Here is a 24056-nt window from a genome sequence, read left to right on the forward strand (position 1 = left end):
AACTCCCGATATGTACTAACTAGAACGCGGAAGTAGTTGTGCAAGTAGTCCATTGACGTACTGAGGTGCTACATATAAACATTATTATTAGTATTGTCCTGTAAAAATAATGCAGTTCATTTAAATTATTCAGCCTTTATGAGCAAGAAACTAATGCACAAACGGCAATCTCATCGTTTTGATTTCAGCAAATCAGTTTGAGCGAATGCAGTGATTAATATTCATGAACCCGGCAGCTCATCAGTTTATATTCTTATAGTAGCAGAATTCGTAGTAGTATTATTATCTTATCAGTATTATTGTTAGTTTTTTATTATTGTCAGAGACACTGACCGACAATGTCCTAATTTCAACACCAGTCCTAATTTCAGTTAAAATGACAAATCTGCATTCTTACATTCATTCATACTGTTATCAAGTTTGAGTTGAGTGAGAAGTCCCCCAGTAATCGTGTCCCACTGTTATTTCTGCATACATGTGAGTTTTAGTTTGTATCAATGTTACCTGTTGGGTTGATCTGCACAGGTCCATCTCTTGGGCTACTGCTGGGGTTTCTCTCAGATACAGCGGAATGATCTGAGTGCAGAGACGAGCGAAGAAGAGAGTAGTAAGTATGGTTTAATCTCATATCACCTCTGTTATAGAGATTTTTGAGGCCTATTGAAAGGTGATTGCCAGTTAGGAAAATGTTAGCAACGTGTCCATTTCAGGTGTCTAATTTGTGCTGCCTGTGATTCATTTATGTAAAAACCTGTTTATTTAATTGTTTTTTTTGGTAAAGCTGCAAGTCACTTGTCTTAGTTGTCCTGGCATACAATATTTTGCACAACCTCTAGGTGAAGAAAGTGCATGTTAGCATGAGCACAATAGACACGTTGATGGAAAATACCCTAGGTTTAAATAAACCACAATTATCAATATACAACATACCCTCTAATACTCACAGGTTGCTTTATTGCTGCAAATAACTATATCAATGACTTTTTGATTGAACTTTGCTCACTGTAAGTTGTGTTGGGATTTTTCTAATCTCATGTTCAGTGTAACTCATAGAGTTCTGTATAGTGACGACAGATGTAACAACTGAGACCAAATCAGACACATTTATTTGGCATATGTACCATTAAAATCTCCAAACTTCACTCTGGGATCTGTGGCCCATCCCCCAAACAGGGCAAGATGGCCCTAGTTGTCATGACCACGATCAGATAAGGTTTTATGGGTGTTAAAGGAATGTGACCACATGCAAGAGAGAGACCATGGAAAGACAGAAACAATCTGCAAAACAGACTCTCCTGCATTAATTTATTGATGAATTGACTAACATGTAATTAACATGCATTCCAGAATATTTTGAGAATGATTTACTGTCGTGTGTTGTGTCTTTTAATACTATTATCTGTTGATACTATGATCTCTTTGATACTATGTAGTTATTACAGGACCAATGGTCAATGTAACCCCACTTATACCATGTTTGGTCTCTATAAATTGGTAGTTTGAAGATCGAAATGATTGTGTACATGATATGCCGATAGCTGGGCAACATATTAGTATTACAAGAATCTTTCTTAGTTTCGTCATCAAACACCAATTCAGCATGCCAGTTAGAGTGAGCACGCTTAAGACAATGGCTCATAAATCTTCGTCACTGAGGAAACTCATGCCAGAAATTCCACCCTTCTCATTGGGTGAGCCAGCCTGCATAGGGTTGTCCTTTGTCAAGCTTTAAAAAGGCCTTTTCACTAGATCAGCCCACTTTTTGTGTTTGTGCTGCTGGCCTCCACTGTTACTCCTCACGTTGAGGGGGGACGGGGGACCCCACCCCCACCACTGGGGCCCAGGGCCCAACAGGCCTGATGCCGTCTGCCTTGCTTTCAGACTCCCAAAGAGAGTCAGACTTTTCTTCAATCTAGAAAACTGCTACTTACCACCGCGGAATGGGCAACGATCAACTCCTGGCCTTCTCGGCACTTCAGGATGCCGTGCCGTCCAGCATGCCCTCAGCAGGCCAGGGTAGCAGGCTTCGACTCACAACAGCCATGTGCTCAAAACCACCATGCAGGTTCATCAAATCTTCTCTCCACCCAGCAGAGAAGAAAACGACTGCAACTTGTACAGTGACTTTTGACACCCACGGACCCATCAACGAACTCAAATTTCAACCACTTCAAGAATTGTATCCACTGCAGACCATGCAAGTATCAATTTAATGAGGTGCTCTGAAATAAGATGATGGTTCTTTTCATACTGAAATAGATCTTCTCCATAGTTCTATTACCTGCTTCCGGTTCCATAACACTCACCACTTTACCTATGCATGTATGTATGGATGAATGTATGTATGTTTGTTTGTTTGTTTGTTTGTTTGTTTAGTTTAGTTATGTTTGTAATTTAGTTAATAAAACTTGTGCACAATTATGCATTTGGTTTCTGATTCTCTGTTTGCATACAAAGTCCCTTTTATGATCTTGATCTTGTTACATGCTCTAAGTCAGCGTTTCCCAACCGGGGTGCCGCAGCACCCTGGGGTGCCTTCTGGCGAAAGCAGGGGTGCCGTGCAAAAACTCCATCAAACATTTAAAAATTGCTAAAATGTGTAATTTTTTTTAATAATTTACATCAATCTCGGATTGTCAGAAGTCTCTAATAACAACAAATAATGTGCCCAAATTTATAATAAAAATGCAAATCATAAGTTTTTGGCGTTGAATTGCGGAGGTTGCGCTTGCGCGTGATTTTATTCCCGTGCCTCATTCCCAGTGCGTCCACATAAAGCTACCAATTTTTCATTGTTGCACTTACGGTCAAATACACACGAAAACACTGTCACAACGTCCGTCTTGCCGCGTATTCACATAAACACATCGGTTATGTCCGTGCTGCTGTCAACGGTAACGTGTGCGATTAAAGTTTTTCAATTTAACGCGTTAAAAATATTTAACGCAATTAAAGCAGCATCCGTTTTTTTTTCTGTCATCCTTTGGCTAGCGTGACATTATATAATCACGTTCTTCTTCATGCAAATGCTTTTAAACCATGCAAGTGAGAAAATACAAAGAGAATGCGCTGTCTGTGATGCTGACACACACGACGCACAGAACGATGCACGCCAGAATCGACTTTCGCGCTTTCGCTTTGAGTATCCTCATGAGAACAGTCTTAAATTAGTTAAAGTCTTAAATGAACGTTAAGAGTTGTGAGAAAATGGGACACGTGTGGGATCCACATGTGCAGCAGTGACATCAGAATCAAATAACACTTCATTCATAAAAAGATGCCATTAAACAATTATTTGAAATATACTGTCTTTATGTTGTTTCTACATTAATTTGGAGATTAACTGTGAAATTATTACATAAAATATATTAAAAACAAGCTATCTTGTGCAATTATAACAAAATTATCCCAATATAAAAACACAAATACACTGAGTGAGCAAACATTTAGGTGAGATTTGCAATGGTAATTGAGCAATGTTTATATATGAATAAAAGCCTTAATTAAATATGTCATCATGTAAAGTGATCTCTTCAGAAGAAATTAATGATTTAAATGGATGGACCATTTTTTTTGATAATATTAAAATCTGTATCTAGGCCTATATGGCAGTTCTTCCCTGTGGTATTGAAAATTGATACATTTCAAGGTATAGTATTAAAGTAGTATCATGACAACACTAGTGTAGGGTGCCACACATTTTTTTAAATTTTCAAAGGGTGCCTTGACTGAAAAAAGGTCGGGCAACACTGCTCTAAGTGCTGTACACGCTAGAGATGCGTGGATGGGCTATTATTTCATCCGCACCCGCATCACAAAACTCACCATCCGTCCGCCATCCATCTGCACCAACGTTTTTGACCAATTTTCAAAAACGCACCCGCCCGCCATCCGCTGATTGGTGTATACATATATTTTTTATTTGATTGGTTCAACCGCCCGCCACCCGCCCGAATTTAATTTAAATATTATTTTTCGTCACGTCATCCGCGGAGTCCGCGGCTGTGACCGCCAACCGCGCATCTCTAGTACACGCTAAGGAATAATTATTTTTCAGTGACCATGAAAGATACACTTTTCTTAGATTAAATGAATAATCAAAGAGTTCGTTGGAACTGATTAATTGATTGTAATATTAATAATTAATCATAATTGGTAATTATGGATTATTATTAATATTTCCCCTTTGAGCTAATATTGTTACACAGACAAGAGGATAAAAATGGACACTCATGTCCAGCTTGATGAGGATATAGCCAAAGCTGAGAAGTCAACGGAATTCTAATGCATTTCTATGCAAATTATTATACATATATTCAAACATGGATACAAAAATGTTAATAATTGGTTAACTTTATATCAATTCTTCTTCCCTTTCACAGATCCTGTGATAAAGCAGTCTTCACACACTACAGTGTCTGAACCACAAGCCCTCAGTTGTGAAAAATGAATCATACTCAAAGAAGTGATTAGTGTTGCTTTCGTCAACGAAAATTATGACTAAAAATCGTTGTCAACGAACCTTTATCACGTGATGAAAACGAGACGAGACGTAACGTAAATGCTGGTCATGTTACGATAACTATAATTAAACGTATAATGCAATATTGTTGATGAATAAAAACTAGACTAAATATGGTTTACAAAACAAAAACTATGTTAAAATGTCTCTTCATTTTCGTTGACCAAAACGAGACGAGATGAAATGTTATGACGTAATTTCGTCTTGTTTGGTCGCATTATTATTATTTTGCAGTATTTCTGGCCGTTTCTCAATATGCGTTCTTGTCTGTACTTGTGTTCTTGAAACGTCATCAGTCGCTGCCCAAGTACTGTCCCAATACACAAGTTTGCATTTTGGCAAGAACGGTTAAAAATCCCGGAAGTGTTCTTGACACGCCCATTTTACCGAGGATGCATCGGTTGGTAACTTGTGTGAACTTGATGGCAGAAATATCCAAGCATTCATTTCAGCATTCGAGGAAGGAGAGGCAGGTCAATACAAGTCGTTTTTCTACAATTTCGTACACTATTTCATCACTAAATTCACTTCTGAGAACATTTGTTGCGAGAAATCAACTTTGTAGATTTCAAATATTGGTATTTTTACGAAAATTTATGGCGGAAGTGAGAATCTCCATAAGCGTTGCTTTATTGTTATGAATATACATTACATTGTAGCGTACAGTTGTAGAGTCATCCCTTGAGCTGAGGGTAGGCTTGGGCGATAAAGCCTGGTTGTTATCGTCAATAATTCTCGTTATGTTTGGGTACTGCAGACGGCGTCTGTGCGGGGATCTATGCTAAGCTATGCTAAAAGTGGTACCGCCAGACCCGGAGTTCGGCTGAATGGATTCGAAAACGGTAAAACTCAACTGTTTAACTCTGGGGGAGTTGTAAAATGAGCCTATTTCCAAAAAAAGTGGAGTATCCCTTTAATCTATCTATGATAAACTATTCAGTGTTATTTTACATCTGACTTTATTAGATGTCTTTTTAGCCCATATTACTCCTGAACAGTAATGTAAGTAGACATTACTGAAATTAATGCACTGGGTATATAATTTGTATATTTGTTTTATTGTATACTTTTTTTTGTTTGACCATGTGTTTGTTTGTACTTGTCCTATGTCTTCTGTATATAAAACACAAAAGCCTGCCCCCTTCTGCATAACATACATGTTTTATTTGTTTTGTTTGCTTTTTCTTTTGCTACAGATATTTATTTTACATTTCAAAATATAAAGCAATATTAATTATGTTCTAAATTAATATTTTTTCCCTTTTTTTTTATATAACAAAAAGAACCGATAAGAATACCGTTAAAGTACCGGATCGATAAGGAGTATCGGTAAGAGTAGTAATACCGTTAAAACCTTAACGATACCCATCCCTAGTTAGCGTAAACGACAACAAACAAAGTTAAGTCTGACGCCCGTTTCACACCTACTCTGTGTGCAGGAGCAGCTCGCGCTACAGTGCTTTCACATAGGCTGCGTTTGCAGTGCGTAACTGATCCACGGCTGTACCACAAACACATACTCACTATTTGTATTTCAAATTCAGAAGTTAACAGCTACTTTTATTTAAATAAAAGTTTTGTCAGCATTGCGATTCTCTTTGTACGTACACATATACACTCTTTAATAGACATAATTCACTTTTAAGCACAATTTAAACAACATATTATTCAATGCACTACTTCTATCTAGATTTATAAGCAAGTGGTAAAATATTTAGCCATGTTGTTATATCAAAATCACAAACATTTTAAATTAAAACTTAAAATTGACAAAAACAGCCAACTCTCATGCCTTTTCCGTTGCATTTAAATTTTAATACAATAAATCTTGGATGTCACAAAGAACTTGTTTTTCAACCTCCACGAATGAGACGAGAGTAACTTTTCAGTTCGCTATTTTTGCTATTTTTCCATAGTGGTACACTGTATTGACTGGGTTAAATAGAATTGCATTACTAAAAAGAGACTAAAATACAATTTTCATTGACTAAAACTAGACTAAATGTCATCATTTTTCGTCGACTAAAACTAGACGAAAATAGTCATGGATAATTCGGACTAAAATAAGACTAAAATGCTCAGACTTTTAGTCGACTGAAACTTGACTAGACTAAAAAGAGTATGAACTTGACTAAAACTATTAAACGATAGATATAGCTGGACCAAATCTCTCCGCAACCTGCCTGAAGTCACATATGACGATGTGGTTCGGATGGTAAATGAAAACTCTCAAGTGCAGAGCAACCCGGTACACTACAACAACAGCTGCGGGTGTAGCCTGCCATTGTTGTTATAGCTCTAGCCGTTCGCCAGTAAGGTAAACGTTTCTATGGTAACAGCGAGTTGGACCAATCAGCAGACGTTGCTGCTACGCTTAGGGTTGTGGGTAGTGTAGGTTTTTTTTAATAAGATCGCGGATAAAACATGTTTCTCTTAAAACAAGGTTGATTTCATACAAACTTATAGCTTCTACAGGAGCAAAAACCTTCGTTTCACAACCTCATAGCTCGTGGTCAGTCTACCTCGGATGGTTTAGATATAATGGCAGATAATCTAAATCCTGTTGACCGGAAGTTCTGAATCCCTACTCCGCGTTCCGGAAGCAGGAAGTGTGACATAGGCCTATTCACTTCAGCACATTGTTTTTCTGTAACTTTTTTTTGTTTTTTTGTGATGCTTATTTATTTAGTGATGTAATATTCATGGTGTACTTTTCAGTAATACAGGTATAACTGAAATGTTCTACAAACATTTATAAATATAACTCTGCCATAGCATTTCACTGATCTTTGTTATTATGTATTTTGTTCAAGAGATTATATATGCTGCTATACTTTTTTAATATACTCTTATGTTTTATTTTGCAATGTACACAAGATGTATACTATATTAAAGGCTATACAAGGCTATACAAGGCTACTATATTAAAGTTTTCTTGATTTCAAAGTCTGTGTATGTCTTAACATATAGATTTATTTTTGCACTTTTAATATAGCATTTTGAATACTGAATAAAACAACTTTATAATAAACTATTAGTGTAATGCTAATACATTTTTAATGAGCTGAACATTAAAATTAAGCTTCAAATATATTATAACTGTAGTTTAAGACATATGAAAGTATATTTTTAATGAAATGTAAAGAAATACACTTAAATGTAGTAAATGTCCTTGAAGTGGCTCCATTTTAGTACATTTAGTATTTTAGTATATTTAGTATTTAATATATTATTTATATTTATATTATAATATATATTTGCGCCTGGCAAATCCGCCATTATAATAGGAATCCGCTTAGAGAAAGCGCGCCTGCTCTTAAAGGGAATGTGAGATGTCGCTCTGATTGGTTTATTTCACGTTACGCCCAAACCACACCTATGAATAATGAAGCTACTTCAGACCAACCCCTTTTAGATTTGCGTCGGGCGCAAGAGTCATTTATCCCGCCGGGAAAATAGCAACAGCGCCGAGACCCGCCCACAAAGTTACTTGCGCTTTGCGCTTTGACACTTGCGTTTCAGATCGTTAAAATAGGGCCCTTGAAGTTGTTTCAAAATAATGCATGTAATACATACAAATCTTTGCAGATTTAATACACACTTAGTATAGTACAATTTAAAGGGGTGTAATGCCCTTTTTAAAAGTCTTTGGTGTCTCTAGAGTGTGTATGTGAAGTTTTAGCTCAAAACACCCCCAAATAATAGATTTTGTTTATGCACAAACAGCAACATTACACACTAAAGTTAAAATAGTGAAATCATAATCAACCACACCTTTAAATATAATTATTTTTTACCTGTGTATATTTCTTGTATGTTTCGAAGAGACTCCTGCTAACTGGCTAACTCACGTTGTTATTCTTACTAAAATATTTCTGCTGTGGGCCACTATTACCTAAAACTGTGTCTATTAATCCTGTTGTAGGAGACTCCGAACAACATTAGGAGCCTTTAAAGTAGCATAATAGGGGCCCTTTAAGGACAAGCGGCAGCATGTTTAGTATTAGGCTACTGTCACTTTAAGATCAGTACGCGTCTAATATACATGCATATGACGTGCACTCGATTTTCTCTCAAATATTTGCTATCACTTCAGACATAACCAACTGTGTTTATGTGAAGCTTGTGTGTATTTGACAGTATTAGCACAATAAGACTAGAAAGATAACTTAGTCCAGTATCTAGGCGCTGTTTGACAGGCTTTTAGTGCCTGTGAGCTTCGGGTGTATGCGAATGAAGTGTTTAACCGGTAACTTTTGTGAATGGCAGTGTCCTGTGAGTGTAACTCTATACTCTGCCTTAACATGTGATGTGAATGTAACAGAACTGAAACTGATAGAATGTGCGCTGTAACACGATACTACGACATTTCTTCAAAAGCAGATCGTGGAGACATTTTAATCATCCACGATCAAATATTTGTAATATCGCACACCCCCATGTGTCCCACTGTTATTTCATACATGTGAGTATTGATTTGTATTAATGTTACCTGTCGGGATGTTCTGTGCAGACGCATCTGTTGAGCTGCTGCTATCCATTCCTTCGGGGATATATCCATATTCGAACACGTCCCTGCTGCTGCAATCCATTCCTTTGGGGAAATACTCATATTCGAACACGTCCCTGCTGCTGCTATCCATTCCTTTGGGGAAAATTGCATGCATGATGTTTACTTTCTGCATGTTGCCTAACATCAGAAACATCAGGCTGAAGCGGACATGAATCAGAGTGGTTACTCACCGTCTGTCGGCTCGGTTTCTTTAAACCAGTCATGACCTAAAATGTTCCTTAAGTTGATCCTTAACTCTCTGTCACGAAGTTTCCCAAGTAGATCCAGGCATTCTGTAAAAGTTGTATTCATTGCTAAACATTCACTGTCAATTCGCTGTGTTTTACACTTTGCTTATTTGTCATCAAGGTCATTTCACTGTCACTTGTGTAAGAGCTTTACATGTTTTCAAGCTGGTCTCACCTTTGGACAAGCTTGTATTTTTCCTACGAAACCCTTTTCCTTTGACCATCCCCTTCAGCACACTGTATAAGCCTTCATTCGTCGCCATTAAAGCGTCAGTTCTCCACTCTGGTCTTGATTTAGAATCCCCTATTGCAGTAAGCAGTAAGGGTTCAGTTTTTAGTAAAACGTCCTTATTTCCTATGCATAATAAATCAGTGTGCTGTGTACTTGTGCTCAAAAAGCAAACTCACGTATTTCACTGAGGGTCAGTGCTCTGTAAAAGCCGGTTAACTTGATCTGCCTGGTGCATGGGTGGATGAGTACTTTTTTCAGGCTTATGTCATTATGATAAACATCATGTTCACTGCAGTGCTGTAACGCAGCGACGAGTTCCTGCATGATGTCTTTTGCTTCTGCTTCATCCAGACGACCTCCTTTTCTTTTGATGTAATCACACAAGGTTATGCTGTTACCTGGATGTTCCATAATTAAGATGACGTGATCTTCCATGTCAAACCATTCATATAACTTTACGACATGGTCGCTATGTTCCACCATCCGCATTATAGCTGCCTCTCGACACAAAGGTTTGGAATACCCAATCTAAAAGAAGAGATTGACAAAAGGTTAGTTGACTGCTAACCTCAAACCTCCTTAATAAAGAGTGAGGGAAATTCAACAAGAATAAATTAACTTTACTTTAATGAAACTGACGCTTCAAGGCTTTGATTGTCTATTTCAGTTTTATCTTATGCTGTCTACATATAGAATTATCAATTACCAAATAACAATTTAATAAATGATTCTTAATAGTAATTTTCATGAAGAATAAAATCGTGTCAACTTACGTAGAAATCAAACTGGCTCTTCTTAACAACTTTGATCATTACCTAAAAAAAGGAGAAAATATTTGTAAATGTAAGTGAACTGATTCATTTTTGTTGTTTACATGATAATCTACAATCTTTTTTAAAACATGTATTGATCAAAACTGTAAACACTGGTGTTTATGTCAGGACTCGAAAGACAGAAGGAAACAAGAGGCAAAAAGTTTGGTGTATCCAGAAAAAGCAACATACTTGTTTGTCATCTGATCTTCGATTTCCTTCATAGGTAATGCCATGGGGTTTCGATGACAGTTTCTTTCCCATTTTATAAAGAGAGTCAAAGAATCCTGAAAAACACACAACAGCATGAGACTGAACTGCTTATGACTAAACACACCTGTGTAAACCAGGCGAGGAACCAACCAGTGTGAAGATTACAAATAAAATCAGTAAACAGGCTGAAATTGACACACATGAATAATTAGCAGGTTTTACATTTAAGTTCATGTTCCTGCTCAGCCAATTTCCAAGAACACTAGAGAGATTACAAGCACAGTCCTGATATGCTGATATTATCTTTTTAATTTCTGTATTTATGTCCATGGTGCAATAATTGGTATAGGCTACTGATTTTACTATTGCTTAATACAAATTTTACAAATTCAATTTAATTCTTGTGGTTTTATTCCGATCTTGATTCAGTTTGGATACGTATTAGGTACCGTAGTAGAGACATGTTAATTTCTCTCAAAAAAGAAAATCACACCTAATGCTGTAAACATAGGCTACAGAGTTCCCTTTCGTGGTCACTCCGAGTTACGTCGGATGACGACGATTGGGGTTTCGCTTAGAAGCCTATCACCTTCGAGTATATAAAACGAGCCAATGGCAATGAAATGCCATGGGTCTGCAGAATTTGCATAGCGCATCTCCGCCCACCGCAGGGGGTATATAAGGAAGTACGCTGGCAACATGCAGATATGTTTTCGCTTCGGAGCCGAGAACTTCTCCACTCCACGCAAGCCAAAATCCTGAGTTATTTCTTCTCATTCCTTCGAGACGAGCGAGCTCTCCGGTGTTGGTGTGACGGCGATTTCAGCGAGTGCACACTACCCTGCTGATCTGGTCAGTGATCTGACAGTTAGTGTGATTTCTCCCTGTTCGCTTCAACATCCGCGGAGTTTTCCTCTCACAAAAAGACCATTGCATGTGGCACGTCTTTTTAAAGATGTCTCGCCCGTGCACTTCTGGTTGTGGTCGCGATGTATTTTCTCCTGATGGGCACAATCTCTGCTTAGCGTGTTTGGGCGTTGATCACGCTAAAGCAGCGTTTGTGGATGACTCATGTTCTCACTGCGGGAACATGACCATCTCCATGCTGCGGTCGAGACTCAATGAGCTCACCAGAGCGAGAGTCCCCCTACCCACACCCCGATCTACTGACTCCCCGAGAGCTAGTACTTCGGCTGGTGGCCGGGGTGACCTGAGGGTGACTGTGTGGGACACACCGCCGATACGTCCACGGTCCACACGCCCCTCTTCAGCATCGGTACCCGTGAGTGTTCAAACTGAGACCGCTGGTCCCTCTACGGAGGCCCCGCGTGTTTCGTTTGGAGCTCCAGAGGAGGATGCAATGTCGATCACTGCATCACAAGGTGGGCATGAGTCCTCGGGAAGTGAGGATTCGGCTGTGTTGCCGCCCTCGGGCGTGCCAGCATTGCCCGAGTCTGATCCCGAGCTGACTGCCATGCTTTCCCGGGCAGCCGCGGCCATTGGGCTGGAGTGGTCCCCGCCACCCGATCCAGTGCGCCCGCGGCTGGATGATTGGTTTTTGGGAGCGGCCGCTGACACTCGTCGCCGCCCAAACCCAATACCATTCTTCCCGGAAGTGCATGAGGAAGTCACGCGGTCCTGGGAGGCTCCCATGTCTTCCCGTGATCGTTCGTCGGCTTTCTCCGCCTTTCCTCCCCTCGATGAGGCTGATGCTTGTGGGTACACTGGGATTCCCCCGGTCGAACGTTCTGTCGCGATGCAGCTGTGTCCGGCAAGCGCTTCATCGCGTGGTGATCCTAAGCACCCGTCCAAAGCCTGTAGATTCTCGTCTACCATGGTGGCGAAATCTTACAGAGCGGCGGGACAGGCAGCTGCCTCTTTGCATGCCATGGCCATCTTGCAGGTCTACCAGGCCCAGATGCTCCGTGACATGCACGAGGGCAGGACAGACCCAGGGCTCTTCGATGAGCTGCGCGCCGCCACCGACCTCGCTCTCCGAGCGACGAAGGTGACCGCGCGCTCCCTGGGTTTGGTGATGTCCACAGCTGTGGTCCAGGAGCGACATCTCTGGCTGAACCTGGCCGATATGCGCGAGCCAGAGTGGACTCGTCTGCTCGACGCTCCCTTATCCCAGGCCGGCCTTTTCGGCGGTGCGGTCGAGGACTTTGCCCAGCAGTTCTCGACTGCCCAGAAGCAGACTGAGGCGATTCAGCACATTCTGCCCCGACGCTCCGCTGCTCAGCCGTCGGCACAGAATCCTCAGCCTGCTCGCCGCCGAGGGCGCCCTCCCGCGGCTCCCGCCCCTCCCGCACGGCCCCAGCAGCAGCCTTATCTGGGCCGCGTCGTGGAGGAAGCCGCAGGAAGGTGCCACAGCCCTCTCCAGCCCCGCTGCCCGCTAAACGCCAGGCCAAGCGGCGCTCCTGAGATGGGCTGCTCAGGATTGGCTTTAATTCTGTCCCAGGAGCTGGTAGCAGGGCCACTCCTTCCCCCGGTGGAGGGCCGGGGAGAATCTTTTGTTCTATAGAGACAGAATTGAATCCCCCTGAGCCGACAGATTCTGAGGGCCGCAGTGCGCGCCACCCTCGGGTCCCGCCACTGCCGCCCTCCTCTGTCCCAGAGGTGCGGGATGACAGCACGCGCCGCCCACGGGCCACGCTCCTCTCATCCCCCTCTGTCGCCAGACCCCTGCCAGAGCACGCCCCCGTGGGATGCGCGCCCTCCCCTGGCCTTCTCTGGCAGGACGCGGTTAATGACCGTGCCCCCGCACAGGGCCGCTATGCCACCCTCGCCGGTGCCGGTCATTCCGCCTCGCTGCCCCACCGACGGTACGTCTGTGGTTCATATGACCCCGCTGGTGCACTTTCTGGAGGCCTGGCTAGAGCTTCCCAGACTGTCCCGCTGGGTCGCGAGAACCATCAGATTCGGCTACGCGATTCAGTTCGCGATATCTCCTCCCCGCTTCAGGGGAGTCCGCTTCACTATGGTCGGTGGCAATGCTCCTGTCATGAGAGCGGAGGTCGCCACCCTACTGGCGAAGGGTGCGATCGAGATTGTCCCTCCAGCCGAGATGAAGTCCGGCTTCTACAGCCCTTACTTCATTGTACCCAAGAAGTCCGGTGGGTTACGGCCAATCCTCGACCTGCGCGTCTTGAACCGCTCCCTTCACAGGCTGCCGTTCAAGATGCTAACGGCCAAACACATCCTCCAGTGTGTGCGGCCGCAGGATTGGTTTGCAGCGATCTTTACAAAGGTCGTCGAGGCAGCCCTTGTTCCCCTTCGGGAACACGGGGTTCGCATCCTGAATTATCTCAACGACTGGCTGATCCTAGCTCACTCTCGAGACCAGGTTTGCGAACACAGGGACCTAGTGCTCCAGCACCTAGCTCGTCTGGGCCTTCGGGTCAACTGGGAGAAGAGCAAACTTTGCCCCGTGCAGAGGATCTCTTTTCTCGGTATGGAGATCGACTCGGTCGCCATGTGTGCGCAGCTTACGAGCGAGCGCGCGCAGTCACTGCTGACTTGTCTTCGTCAGATCGAGGGCAAGAGTGCGGTTCCACTGAAACTTTTTCAGAGGCTCCTGGGGCATATGGCATCCGCAGCCGCAGTAACGCCGCTGGGATTGCTTCATATGAGACCGCTTCAGCTTTGGCTTCGCGATCGAGTCCCGAGGTGGGCATGGCAACACGGCACGCTCAGAGTCCCAGTGACTCCAGCCTGCCGTCAGACCTTCACCCCGTGGACGAACCTCAAGTTTCTACGGGCCGGAGTGCCCCTAGAACGAGTTTCCCGGCATGTTGTTGTATCAACAGATTCCTCCACCACGGGCTGGGGCGCCATGTGCACTGGACATGCTGCCGCGGGCTCCTGGACAGGACCCCAGCGCCTTTGGCATGTCAATTGCCTCGAGTTGCTGGCTGTGCGTCTCGCCCTGCACCGCTTCCATGCGCTGCTCAAGGGTCAGCACGTACTAGTCCGATCAGACAATACCGCGACAGTAGCGTACATCAACCGTCAAGGTGGTCTACGCTCCCGCCGTATGTCGCAACTCGCTCGCCACCTCCTCATATGGAGTCAGAAGCATCTGAGGTCGCTTCGAGCCATTTATATCCCGGGACACCTGAACCAGGCGGCCGACGAGCTGTCTCGAGTTCGGCCTCTCGCTGGAGAATGGCGACTCCATCCCCAGTCGGTCCAGCTGATTTGGGATCAGTTCGGGGACGCACAGGTAGACCTGTTTGCCTCCCACGACTCGTTCCGCTGCGACCTGTATTATTCCCTGACCAAGGGCACGCTCGGCACGGATGCACTGGCGCACAGCTGGCAGCTGGGCCTACGCAAGTATGCGTTTCCCCCAGTGAGCCTTCTTGCGCAGACTTTGCGCAAGATCAGGGAGGACGAGGAGCAGGTCATTTTGGTTGCCCCATATTGGCACAACCGGACCTGGTTCTCCGAACTAGTACCCCTCCGGACAGCACCTCCCTGGCCAATTCCTCTGAGGAAGGACCTCCTTTCTCAGGGACGGGGCACCCTTTGGCACCCTCGTCCCGATCTTTGGAACCTCCACGTGTGGCTCCTGGACGGGACGAGGCAGGTTTGAGTACCCTACCACCTGCGGTGGTGGCTACCATCACTTCCGCTAGAGCATCGTCCACGAGACATGCCTATGCGTTGAAGTGGAACCTCTTCGTCAACTGGTGTTCTTCTAAACATCAAGAACCCACGAAATGCCCGATCAGTGTCGTGCTTTCCTTCCTGCAAGAAGGGTTGGAGCGAAGGCTGTCTCCCTCCACCCTGAAAGGGTATGTTGCCGCCATTGCCGCACATCACGACGCAGTTGATGGTAAGTCTCTGGGAAAGCACGACCTGATCATCAGGTTCCTGAGGGGAGCGAGGAGACTGAATCCTCCTCGTCCTCCCCTCGTACCCTCTTGGGACCTCTCAGTGGTTCTAACTGCCCTGCAGAGTGCTCCATGTGAGCCTTTGCAATCAGTAGAGCTTAAGTTCCTGTCTATGAAGACAGCGCTCCTGGTTGCATTGGCCTCCATCAAGAGGGTAGGGGACCTGCAGGCATTTTCGGTTGACGAAGCGTGCCTGGAATTCGGGCCGGCTAACTCTCACGTGATCCTGAGACCCCGGCCTGGATATGTGCCCAAGGTTCCTACCACACCCTTTCGAGACCAGGTAGTGAACCTGCAAGCGCTGCCCTTGGAGGAGGCAGACCCAGCCTTGGCACTGCTCTGTCCAGTACGCGCCCTTTGTGCTTACTTAGACAGAACACAGTGTTTCAGGACCTCAGACCAGCTCTTTGTCTGTTATGGTGGGAAGCTGAAGGGAAAGGCTCTCTCAAAGCAAAGGTTATCTCACTGGATAGTGGATACCATTGCTTTGGCATACCAGCAGCAAGGTCGTCAATGCCCCCTTGGTGTGAAAGCCCACTCCAGTCGTAGTGTGGCTTCCTCTTGGGCTCTAGCGCATGGCGCCTCGCTAACAGACATTTGTAGAGCTGCAGGCTGGGCGACACCCAACACATTCGCGAGATTCTATAATCTCCGAGTAGAGCCAGTTTCTTCTCATGTACTCGCTTCAACCAGCCGGTACTAGATTCTGCTCAGGTGTCTTCGCTTGCTCGCCATTCCTCTCCACGGACGGGATACGTGCGATTTTCTTCTCAGGTGAGTCTGATAAGCTCTGAGTTTCCTCCAGCACCGGTGACGTCAGCGCCTGAGTTATGCCAGTCTGCCATAACGCAGCTTTTGCGCTTGACTAGGTGCCTCCATGTGCATGGTCCCCCCTCTGGGCGACCCCCACATGTGTATTTCCACTGTAAGTCTCTTTTGAGCGTGTGTCTTCCCTTGGCAAGCCACCTTGCCACCCCTGGGGTTTAAATATTCCACCTGCGGCTGGACACCTCAGTGATGCTCCATATGCATCCCTCTGGGTCATATGTGTCTCTCAAGTCCCCCCCCTTAATGGTTGGGCATAATTGCATATTTCTCCTGAGATATGCTCCCAGTGTACCTTGGTATTCCTGTGTTAAGTAGGACTCCTTCGTTCGTGCTAGTCTCACAACAGGGAGCTCAGACTTACGCAGGGCACTGGATGACAGCCGAGGTGGCGTGATTAGACTGAAACCCCAATCGTCGTCATCCGACGTAACTCGGAGTGACCACGAAAGGGAACGTCTCGGTTACGTATGTAACCCTCGTTCCCTGAGTAGGGAACGGAGACGTTACGTCTTCCTGCCACTTCCGCTGTATCACTGAAAAACGCCTGGGTCCAGTTTCGACTCCTCAGCGAAGACATATCTGCATGTTGCCAGCGTACTTCCTTATATACCCCCTGTGGTGGGCGGAGATACGCTATGCAAATTCCGCAGACCCATGGCATTTCATTGCCATTGGCTCGTTTTATATACTCGAAGGTGATAGGCTTCTAAGCGAAACCCCAATCGTCGTCATCCGACGTAACGTCTCCGTTCCCTACTCAGGGAACGAGGGTTACATACGTAACCGAGACGATCCCTGTCATCTGGTATAATTAAAGGTTAAAAATAACTATTCAAATTAAACATAGGCCTAATGCGGATTTTATTATAACAACAACTTTATAATATTTTAATGATATAGTACGTCTCACTTATTTCATGGCATGTCAATGTTATGTTTACTTTCAATGTACTGTGCTCAATGAGTTGTCAGTGTTCGTCTAAACTAGCGACCGCGACGCTGAAGTGTGTGAGAACAGAGGAACAGAAACGCGTCTTTGTGGACATGGTAACAATAAATCTATGAAATTATACTTTGAGAGTGCGGTTTTTCATCTTTATTTTTGATAACCTCTTTTTTTACTTGCACCCATAAACGATTTGGGAGTTGAGTGCGCCTGTTCTCAACATTATTTGAGAACAGAGGAATAACATCAGTACGAACCACCAACATTTGTTTATTTGGATTAAATATTTTAACCATTCTGTGTAATTTTTCAATGTCAATCTTTTCATTATTTACATGTTTATGCCCAAAATGCTATAATATTCAAAGTAGTTGACTGTCATTCTCCTCTACGCTGTGTGCATTATTGATTAAATAGCCTAGCCTATTTAACATGGTTACAGGCACCTCGGGCACCTCATTTTAAAAGACTGGATTAAACACCAGCGCGCACAAGCTTTCCTTTTAATAGTCAATTTCATTTAAAAATGTAAACCCAACAGGTATGACATGTCAGAAAGAGAAAAAACTGTTCATGAGAAGACGAGCATATAGGACTGCCGCAGCTTAGTGGATAAATATATTTAGCTATGTATTATTCAGAATGCACAGTTGGAAAGAAAATATATTTATAGGAACATTTCAGCAGGCTCAAGATAATTAACCCTAAAACTGGCAATGTGATCTGGCAGTAACATAGTTTTTGTCGTCTTTTTTGGGGCGTAAGAATGATTTTTTCATCAAATCCTTTTATCATTTATCACAGCCTGGTCTGTCTTGAGTATGCTGGTCACATGATTTGTTTACAATTTTTTGTGATTAATTAGTCAGCCTGACCTAAATCCAACATGGCTGCCAGTGGTGCAGGACATTCAGATTGTGAGATAAGTAAATATATATTAAACTTACTTTTCTTTTGAAAAAATAATACTAACACTGCTAACATTAATTATGAACATTGTCTTAGGGGGCTGGAAAAGAAGATTTATAAAAATGTTGTTCATGTTGTTATTTAGCACGTTTTGAAATATATGTTACACCTGAGTCACATTGCCACTTTTGGGTATAAAAAAGGGATTCACTTTGTATTAATTTTTGTAACAATCTTTGTATGGGTTTTTTTTTTTTTTTTTTTTTTACAAATTATAAAATGTACAGGTTAAACTGATACAGCCTGTCTGTCTTGAGTATGCTGGTCACATGATTTGCTTCAAGTTATCTGTGATCAATTAGTCAGCCTGATCTAAATCCAACATTTTTTACCATTTTACCAAATTTATGGTAACGCAAGGTCCGATTTCAAAGGTTTTCACAGGCTGAATCTTGAGTTTGTAAGCTTTCTAATGATACAATATGTCAACATTATATGAGTTGAAGTATAGGATATAATTGTTTTAAACATGCAATGGAAGTTACAGTTATAGATTTGGTCCTTTTTTTATATCCTAAACAGGCAATGTGATCTGGGAGTCACAACTCATAAAATACATAACATTTTTCAAAAATTATTTTGGATATGATTTACTTAAGTCCAGATGATATAAAAAATGACATGAAATTATTTGTTGCTTGTCATTTTCTACTCTTGCCTGTTTAAGGGTTAATACAGAGATCATTATTCAATGTTTTAATCAATTGGCAGCCATAAAACATAGTGATAATCTGCATTCTCATGTATGGAGATGCGCTGAACGCTCTAACCGGAAACTCCCGATATGTACTAACTAGAACGCGGAAGTAGTTGTGCAAGTAGTCCATTGATGTACTGACGTGCTACATGTAAACGATATTATTAGTATTGTCCTGTAAAAATAATGCAGTTCATTTAAATTATTCAGCCTTTATGAGCAAGAAACTAATGTGCAAACGGCAATCTCATCGTTTTGATTTCAGCAAATCAGTATGAGCGAATGCAGTGATTAATATTCATGAACCCGGCAGCTTATAAATCCTTCATGCAGTTTATATTCTTATTAGTAGCAGAATTCGTAGTAGTATTATTATCTTATCAGTATTATTGTTAGTTTTTTATTATTGTCAGAAACACTGACCGACAATGTCCTAATTTCAACACCAGTCCTAATTTCAGTTAAAATGACAAATCTGCATTCTTACGTTCTCATTCATACATTCATACGTACTCGTGTCCCACTGTTATTTCTGCATACATGTGAGTTTTAGTTTGTATTAATGTTACCTGTTGGGTTGATCTGAACAGGTCCATCTCTTGGGCTACTGATGGGGTTTCTCTCAGATAACACATCAGCGCTGGTCGAAGGTTGAGCATAATCCACTATTGGCTCAGTCTCTGGCACATCTGTGGCTGGAGTCGGCTCCACTGTGGGTGTTTGTGGACGCTCCTGCGATAACACATCAGCGCTGGTCGAAGGTTGAGCACCGCTGTTATCCATTTCCTCAATCTGCATGTAGCCTGAGGAAAAATTAAAACTAACATCAGAAACATCAGGCTGAAATGGACATGAATCAGAGTGGTAATGACTAGACACTCACAAACAATAATTGTAGGCAATTGTGATTGTCACAACATTTGGTAGCCTTACTAAACACTATTTTATTAAGTTTAGTGACAGCATGGTGCAATAATTGGTACAGGCCTGGGGTTTTCAAAGTGGGGGCCGCAGAAAGTTGGAAAAAAAAGCAGAAAAAACGTAAAAAACTTAAAAAACAGAAAATATTTATATTATTATTACCGTAAATCCTCTTAATATTGGCCTGTATTCCATTAGCGGCCGGGTCTCTAACATTGGCCGGTCTCGCTGTCGGCGGAGGTAAATAAAGGCCGGGGGCTACAGTATTATTAGAACCAACGTTTTTCTGTGCAGGCCACAACATTATGCTTGTGATAGTAACATGCAAATACCACAGGGGGGCAATGTTTGCTAACGAATCCAAGCCATAGCTACGGTAGCCTGGTCATGTCAATCACTTCGCTCTTGACTCGCACGTGAGACTTCAGTCACCGGTAGGCTAACGTTGTTTACCATGGCAGCTGCGGAGCCAAAGAGGATTTTTGGCGAAAATCTATTTTTTAACCCCCTGGGGTCGACAATCGCGCCGGCGCGATAGGCTCGCTTTTTTTCTTATAAGTGCAAAAGAGATTCAAAATATTCTGTTGATTTTGATCTTAATTACGGAGAGCACGCGCTATTCAAACGCAAATAATCTGAGGCGATCCACGCAAACCTGTGAACGCCCACAATCAGCTGGATAACCAGGGTTGGGGAGTAACGGAATACATGTAACGGCGTTATGTAATCAGGATACAAAAATCCAGTAACTGTAATCCGTTACAGTTACGTCAAAAAACGTAGTAATCAAATTATAGTTACATTTTGAAAAAAGGGGGAATACTTTCAGGATTACAATGGTTTCATTTAAAACTAAATAAATAAGTATTTTGACATAATAACACTATATTAAGCGCTGCTTGATTATACAGTAGCTCCTGGTTCTGTTGCCAGTAATGACTCACGTGTGCCACGCGCTGGTGCATGTGCAAATAACAGCTTGACGCAGACGCAGATTGAATCACTGCTGCTAGTAGAAACGATGCTTTTAATTCATGGAAATTCCGCTGCTATTTTGTAGAAATTAGGAGAGTAGCTTTTTTAGTACCCAAAATGTCCTTTCTTAATCTTTTCTCACGTAACGGGATGTTCGCTGTCTAGGTAACGTAGGGGAACTCACTGCCAACGCCCCAAGTTCAGTCAGGCAAATTAAGAAAGATCACGGCTTTAGCATGGGCTTTAGTCAACATGTAGGCCTATTTTAAAATAAACGAATATGTAGATTGTGTAAAATTTTTAAATGTTGTGTTTTTATTTTTTTGTTAAAAATTTGTTAAAAATAAAACAAAATAATCTGTAATACCATACATTAGCCACTAGATGTCTGTATAGCCCTTTACATAAATAATATATATTCAGGCCTGTGTGTATATTTTGCAAATATTGTACACTGGACCAAATTCTTAATAAATAAAAGTTTTTTAAAAATGTTTTTAAATAATATTTCTTCTTGCTTGACTTTATTTATATACGTGACCTTGAAGTAATCCAAAAGTAATCAATTACATTACTTTCATATATAGTACTTGGATTACGTTACTGAATACTTTTTTTATGAAGTAATTTGTAACTGTAACGGAATACATTTTTAAAGTAACCCTCCCAAGCCTGTGGATAACACACACCGCGAGTACACTTTCAGACTAATGTACTTTACAACGCTGTGAGGAATAATACTATCTTAATAATAATCCTGGAAAATTTACCTCAGAAGTGCTGGAAGTTTTATTTCGAGGAGCAACGGCTCCGGCTGAGGAATAGGTCAGTTATATATTTGCTTTGTTCTAATTGAAATAGTGTCTGTAAGTTACACGCAAAAAGACTGTTTAAATATGAATCGCGTTTCTGTGTGTGAATGAATGAATGCACAGATGCGCGCTGTTGTGGAGCTACTACAGCTGGAACAAATACTGTTTCAAAATGAATCATTGCTTTTCACCAAAAATATAATTTAGCCTGAATTACCGGTATTTGTTGTTAATGTTCTGTATGTATGCATACCATGTTATATGGTAACTGTACGTTTTCAATAAATGAACCTAGTATTTTATAGGTTCAAATAGACACAAAATCTCGTTTTTATTCATTCTACTGGTAGTCCGTTTTGCTCAAATAGAAATAAAGGCCTGTCTCTAATTCTGGCCTCCTTCCAATAAAGGCCTGGGCCGCGATGCGCTTGAGTAAAATAAAGGCCCGGGCCTATATTAGAGGATTTACGGTAGTATTGTTATGAAATAGCATTATAATAATTTGTCGCATAACCTATCTGAACATTATACTTTTAATGCTAATCTTTTAGAGATGCACTGATTGATCTGCTGGTGACCGGAATTGGCCGATTTTCACGTGATCGGCCATGACCGGCCTATCAGTCTGACATATGCCGATTGTATGCCGATTGAATTATTTTTTTTTAAAGAACAGTGAACATAAGTTTACTATGGGATGAATATAGTATCAAAAAGATTAACACGTGCAAGCACACTTATCAATGAACTTGATACATGTTGCAGAAATGTTTTATCCATGCCTTTCAACTTGCGTGTGCAAAATTCTAATTGAATGAATGTGAAGCAATTTGTACAAATAGAGACATTTTTGTGAATACAAATGTTTTCCTTTTTATTAGTGTATCAATTTGCACATGCAACAAAGAAGATGTGCATGTGTGGATCAGGTGACACGCGTGCATTCATTGACGTCTTTTCTGAGTCGATCTCATTTGATTCATTTGGATTTTGAGACTTTCTTTTCGCGGTTTAAATTGATACACTAATACAAAGGAAAACATTTGTATTCACAAAAATGTCTCTATTTGTACAAATTGCTTCACATTCATTCAATTTAGAATTTTGCACACGCAAGTTGAAAGGCATGGATAAAACATTTCTGCAACATGTATCAAGTTCATTGATAAGTGTGCTTGCACGTGTTAATCATTGTGATACTATATTCAGCCCATAGTTTACAAGTGGTTAATTAATAAAAAGAAATTAAGAGCTACAAACCTATAAAAGAGCTATAAACTCTTTTTATTTTAGGTACACTTGGGTACATTAAAACAGAACCCAACTCTATATTTCAAATGCATACAATGAATAGACAGGATTTTTGATGTTAAAGTTATCAAACAGTCTGCGCTGCATTAATTATAAATTATATATAGACTTTTTATATATAGAATTATATATATATAATACTTATTAAAGTTAATAAGCCTTATTAAAGTTAATAAGCCTTGGTTTGGTTTGCATTCCAGCAAACCAAACCACATCACTTTCATTGGATTATCACTACAGTTGGATTGTATATATACACCGGTGGACATTGGGACTTACAGCACGCAAGGACTCTTAAGGACTGTTTTAGGGTATGGAACCAATGGACTATGCATTTAACAGCCTAACGCCGGTTTCACACTGCAGGCGTTAGCAGAGCGTAAGCAGCGCAGGAGCAGTGCCTATGGAGCGCAGGAGCAGTGCCTATGGAGAGCAGGAGCAGTGCCTATGGAGCGCAGGAGCAGTGCCTATGGAGAGCAGGAGCAGTGCCTATGGAGCGCAGGAGCAGGACACGCACGTTTTGCTTTCACACTGGCAGCGTTTGTCACGCGCGGCTGAACCGTGGCTTGTGTACAGACAGAGTACTCTATAATGGATAAGTTGGCATTGCTTTATTTCGTTTTCAAATTACATTTAAGAGAAAAGACTTGTCAAGATGCTTATTTTATTAATCATTTAATTTATATAACTTTTGGTTCATCTTTGTTTTTATTGTTCGGGCAACAAGTTTGTTTTTGGACATTTGTTTTCTGTTTAAATTGCTGTTGGTCATTTGATTGACTGTTTAAAACACAGTAGATATCATCAATGCACTTTTTGGATAAAACCGCGGTGTATTTTGCCCATGATCAATGCACTGTCACTTTAATTCAGCGTAAGCGGCGCAGCAAAAATAGACTCGGCGCTGAAACGATCACGGCACTGCTGCTGCTGCTCTCCTCCTGCTACGCACTGCCGCGCCGCCTCTGCGTGCGGTGTGAATGCTCTAATCTGTTAACATGGGCGCCGGAAAAAATAAGCGCTACTTACGCTCTGCTAACGCGTGCAGTGTGAAACCGGCGTGAGGCTTCTTTGTTGTATTGTGTTGTTTTAAGTTCCTGGTAGAAATTGTAAATACACT

General features: G+C 42.0%; 1 protein-coding gene across 1 annotated transcript in view; it reads right to left on the bottom strand.

The window, feature by feature from the left end:
- The window catches only part of LOC311305682 (uncharacterized protein), a gene marked incomplete at both ends in the record, with an annotated part of 49619 nt that overhangs the window by 11678 nt on the left and 13885 nt on the right, over positions 1-24056 (bottom strand). The window contains 8 exons of the mRNA XM_084433495.1: positions 505-576; positions 9015-9167; positions 9266-9367; positions 9498-9626; positions 9731-10082; positions 10328-10369; positions 10559-10653; positions 19487-19720. Of these exons, the coding sequence (XP_084289621.1) occupies positions 505-576; positions 9015-9167; positions 9266-9367; positions 9498-9626; positions 9731-10082; positions 10328-10369; positions 10559-10653; positions 19487-19720 (1179 nt within the window). The remainder of the gene's footprint in view (positions 1-504; positions 577-9014; positions 9168-9265; positions 9368-9497; positions 9627-9730; positions 10083-10327; positions 10370-10558; positions 10654-19486; positions 19721-24056) is intronic.

Source organism: Rutilus rutilus (genome assembly GCF_951802725.1).
Source record: "Rutilus rutilus genome assembly, chromosome: 16".
Classification (NCBI taxonomy): Eukaryota; Metazoa; Chordata; class Actinopteri; order Cypriniformes; family Leuciscidae; genus Rutilus; species Rutilus rutilus.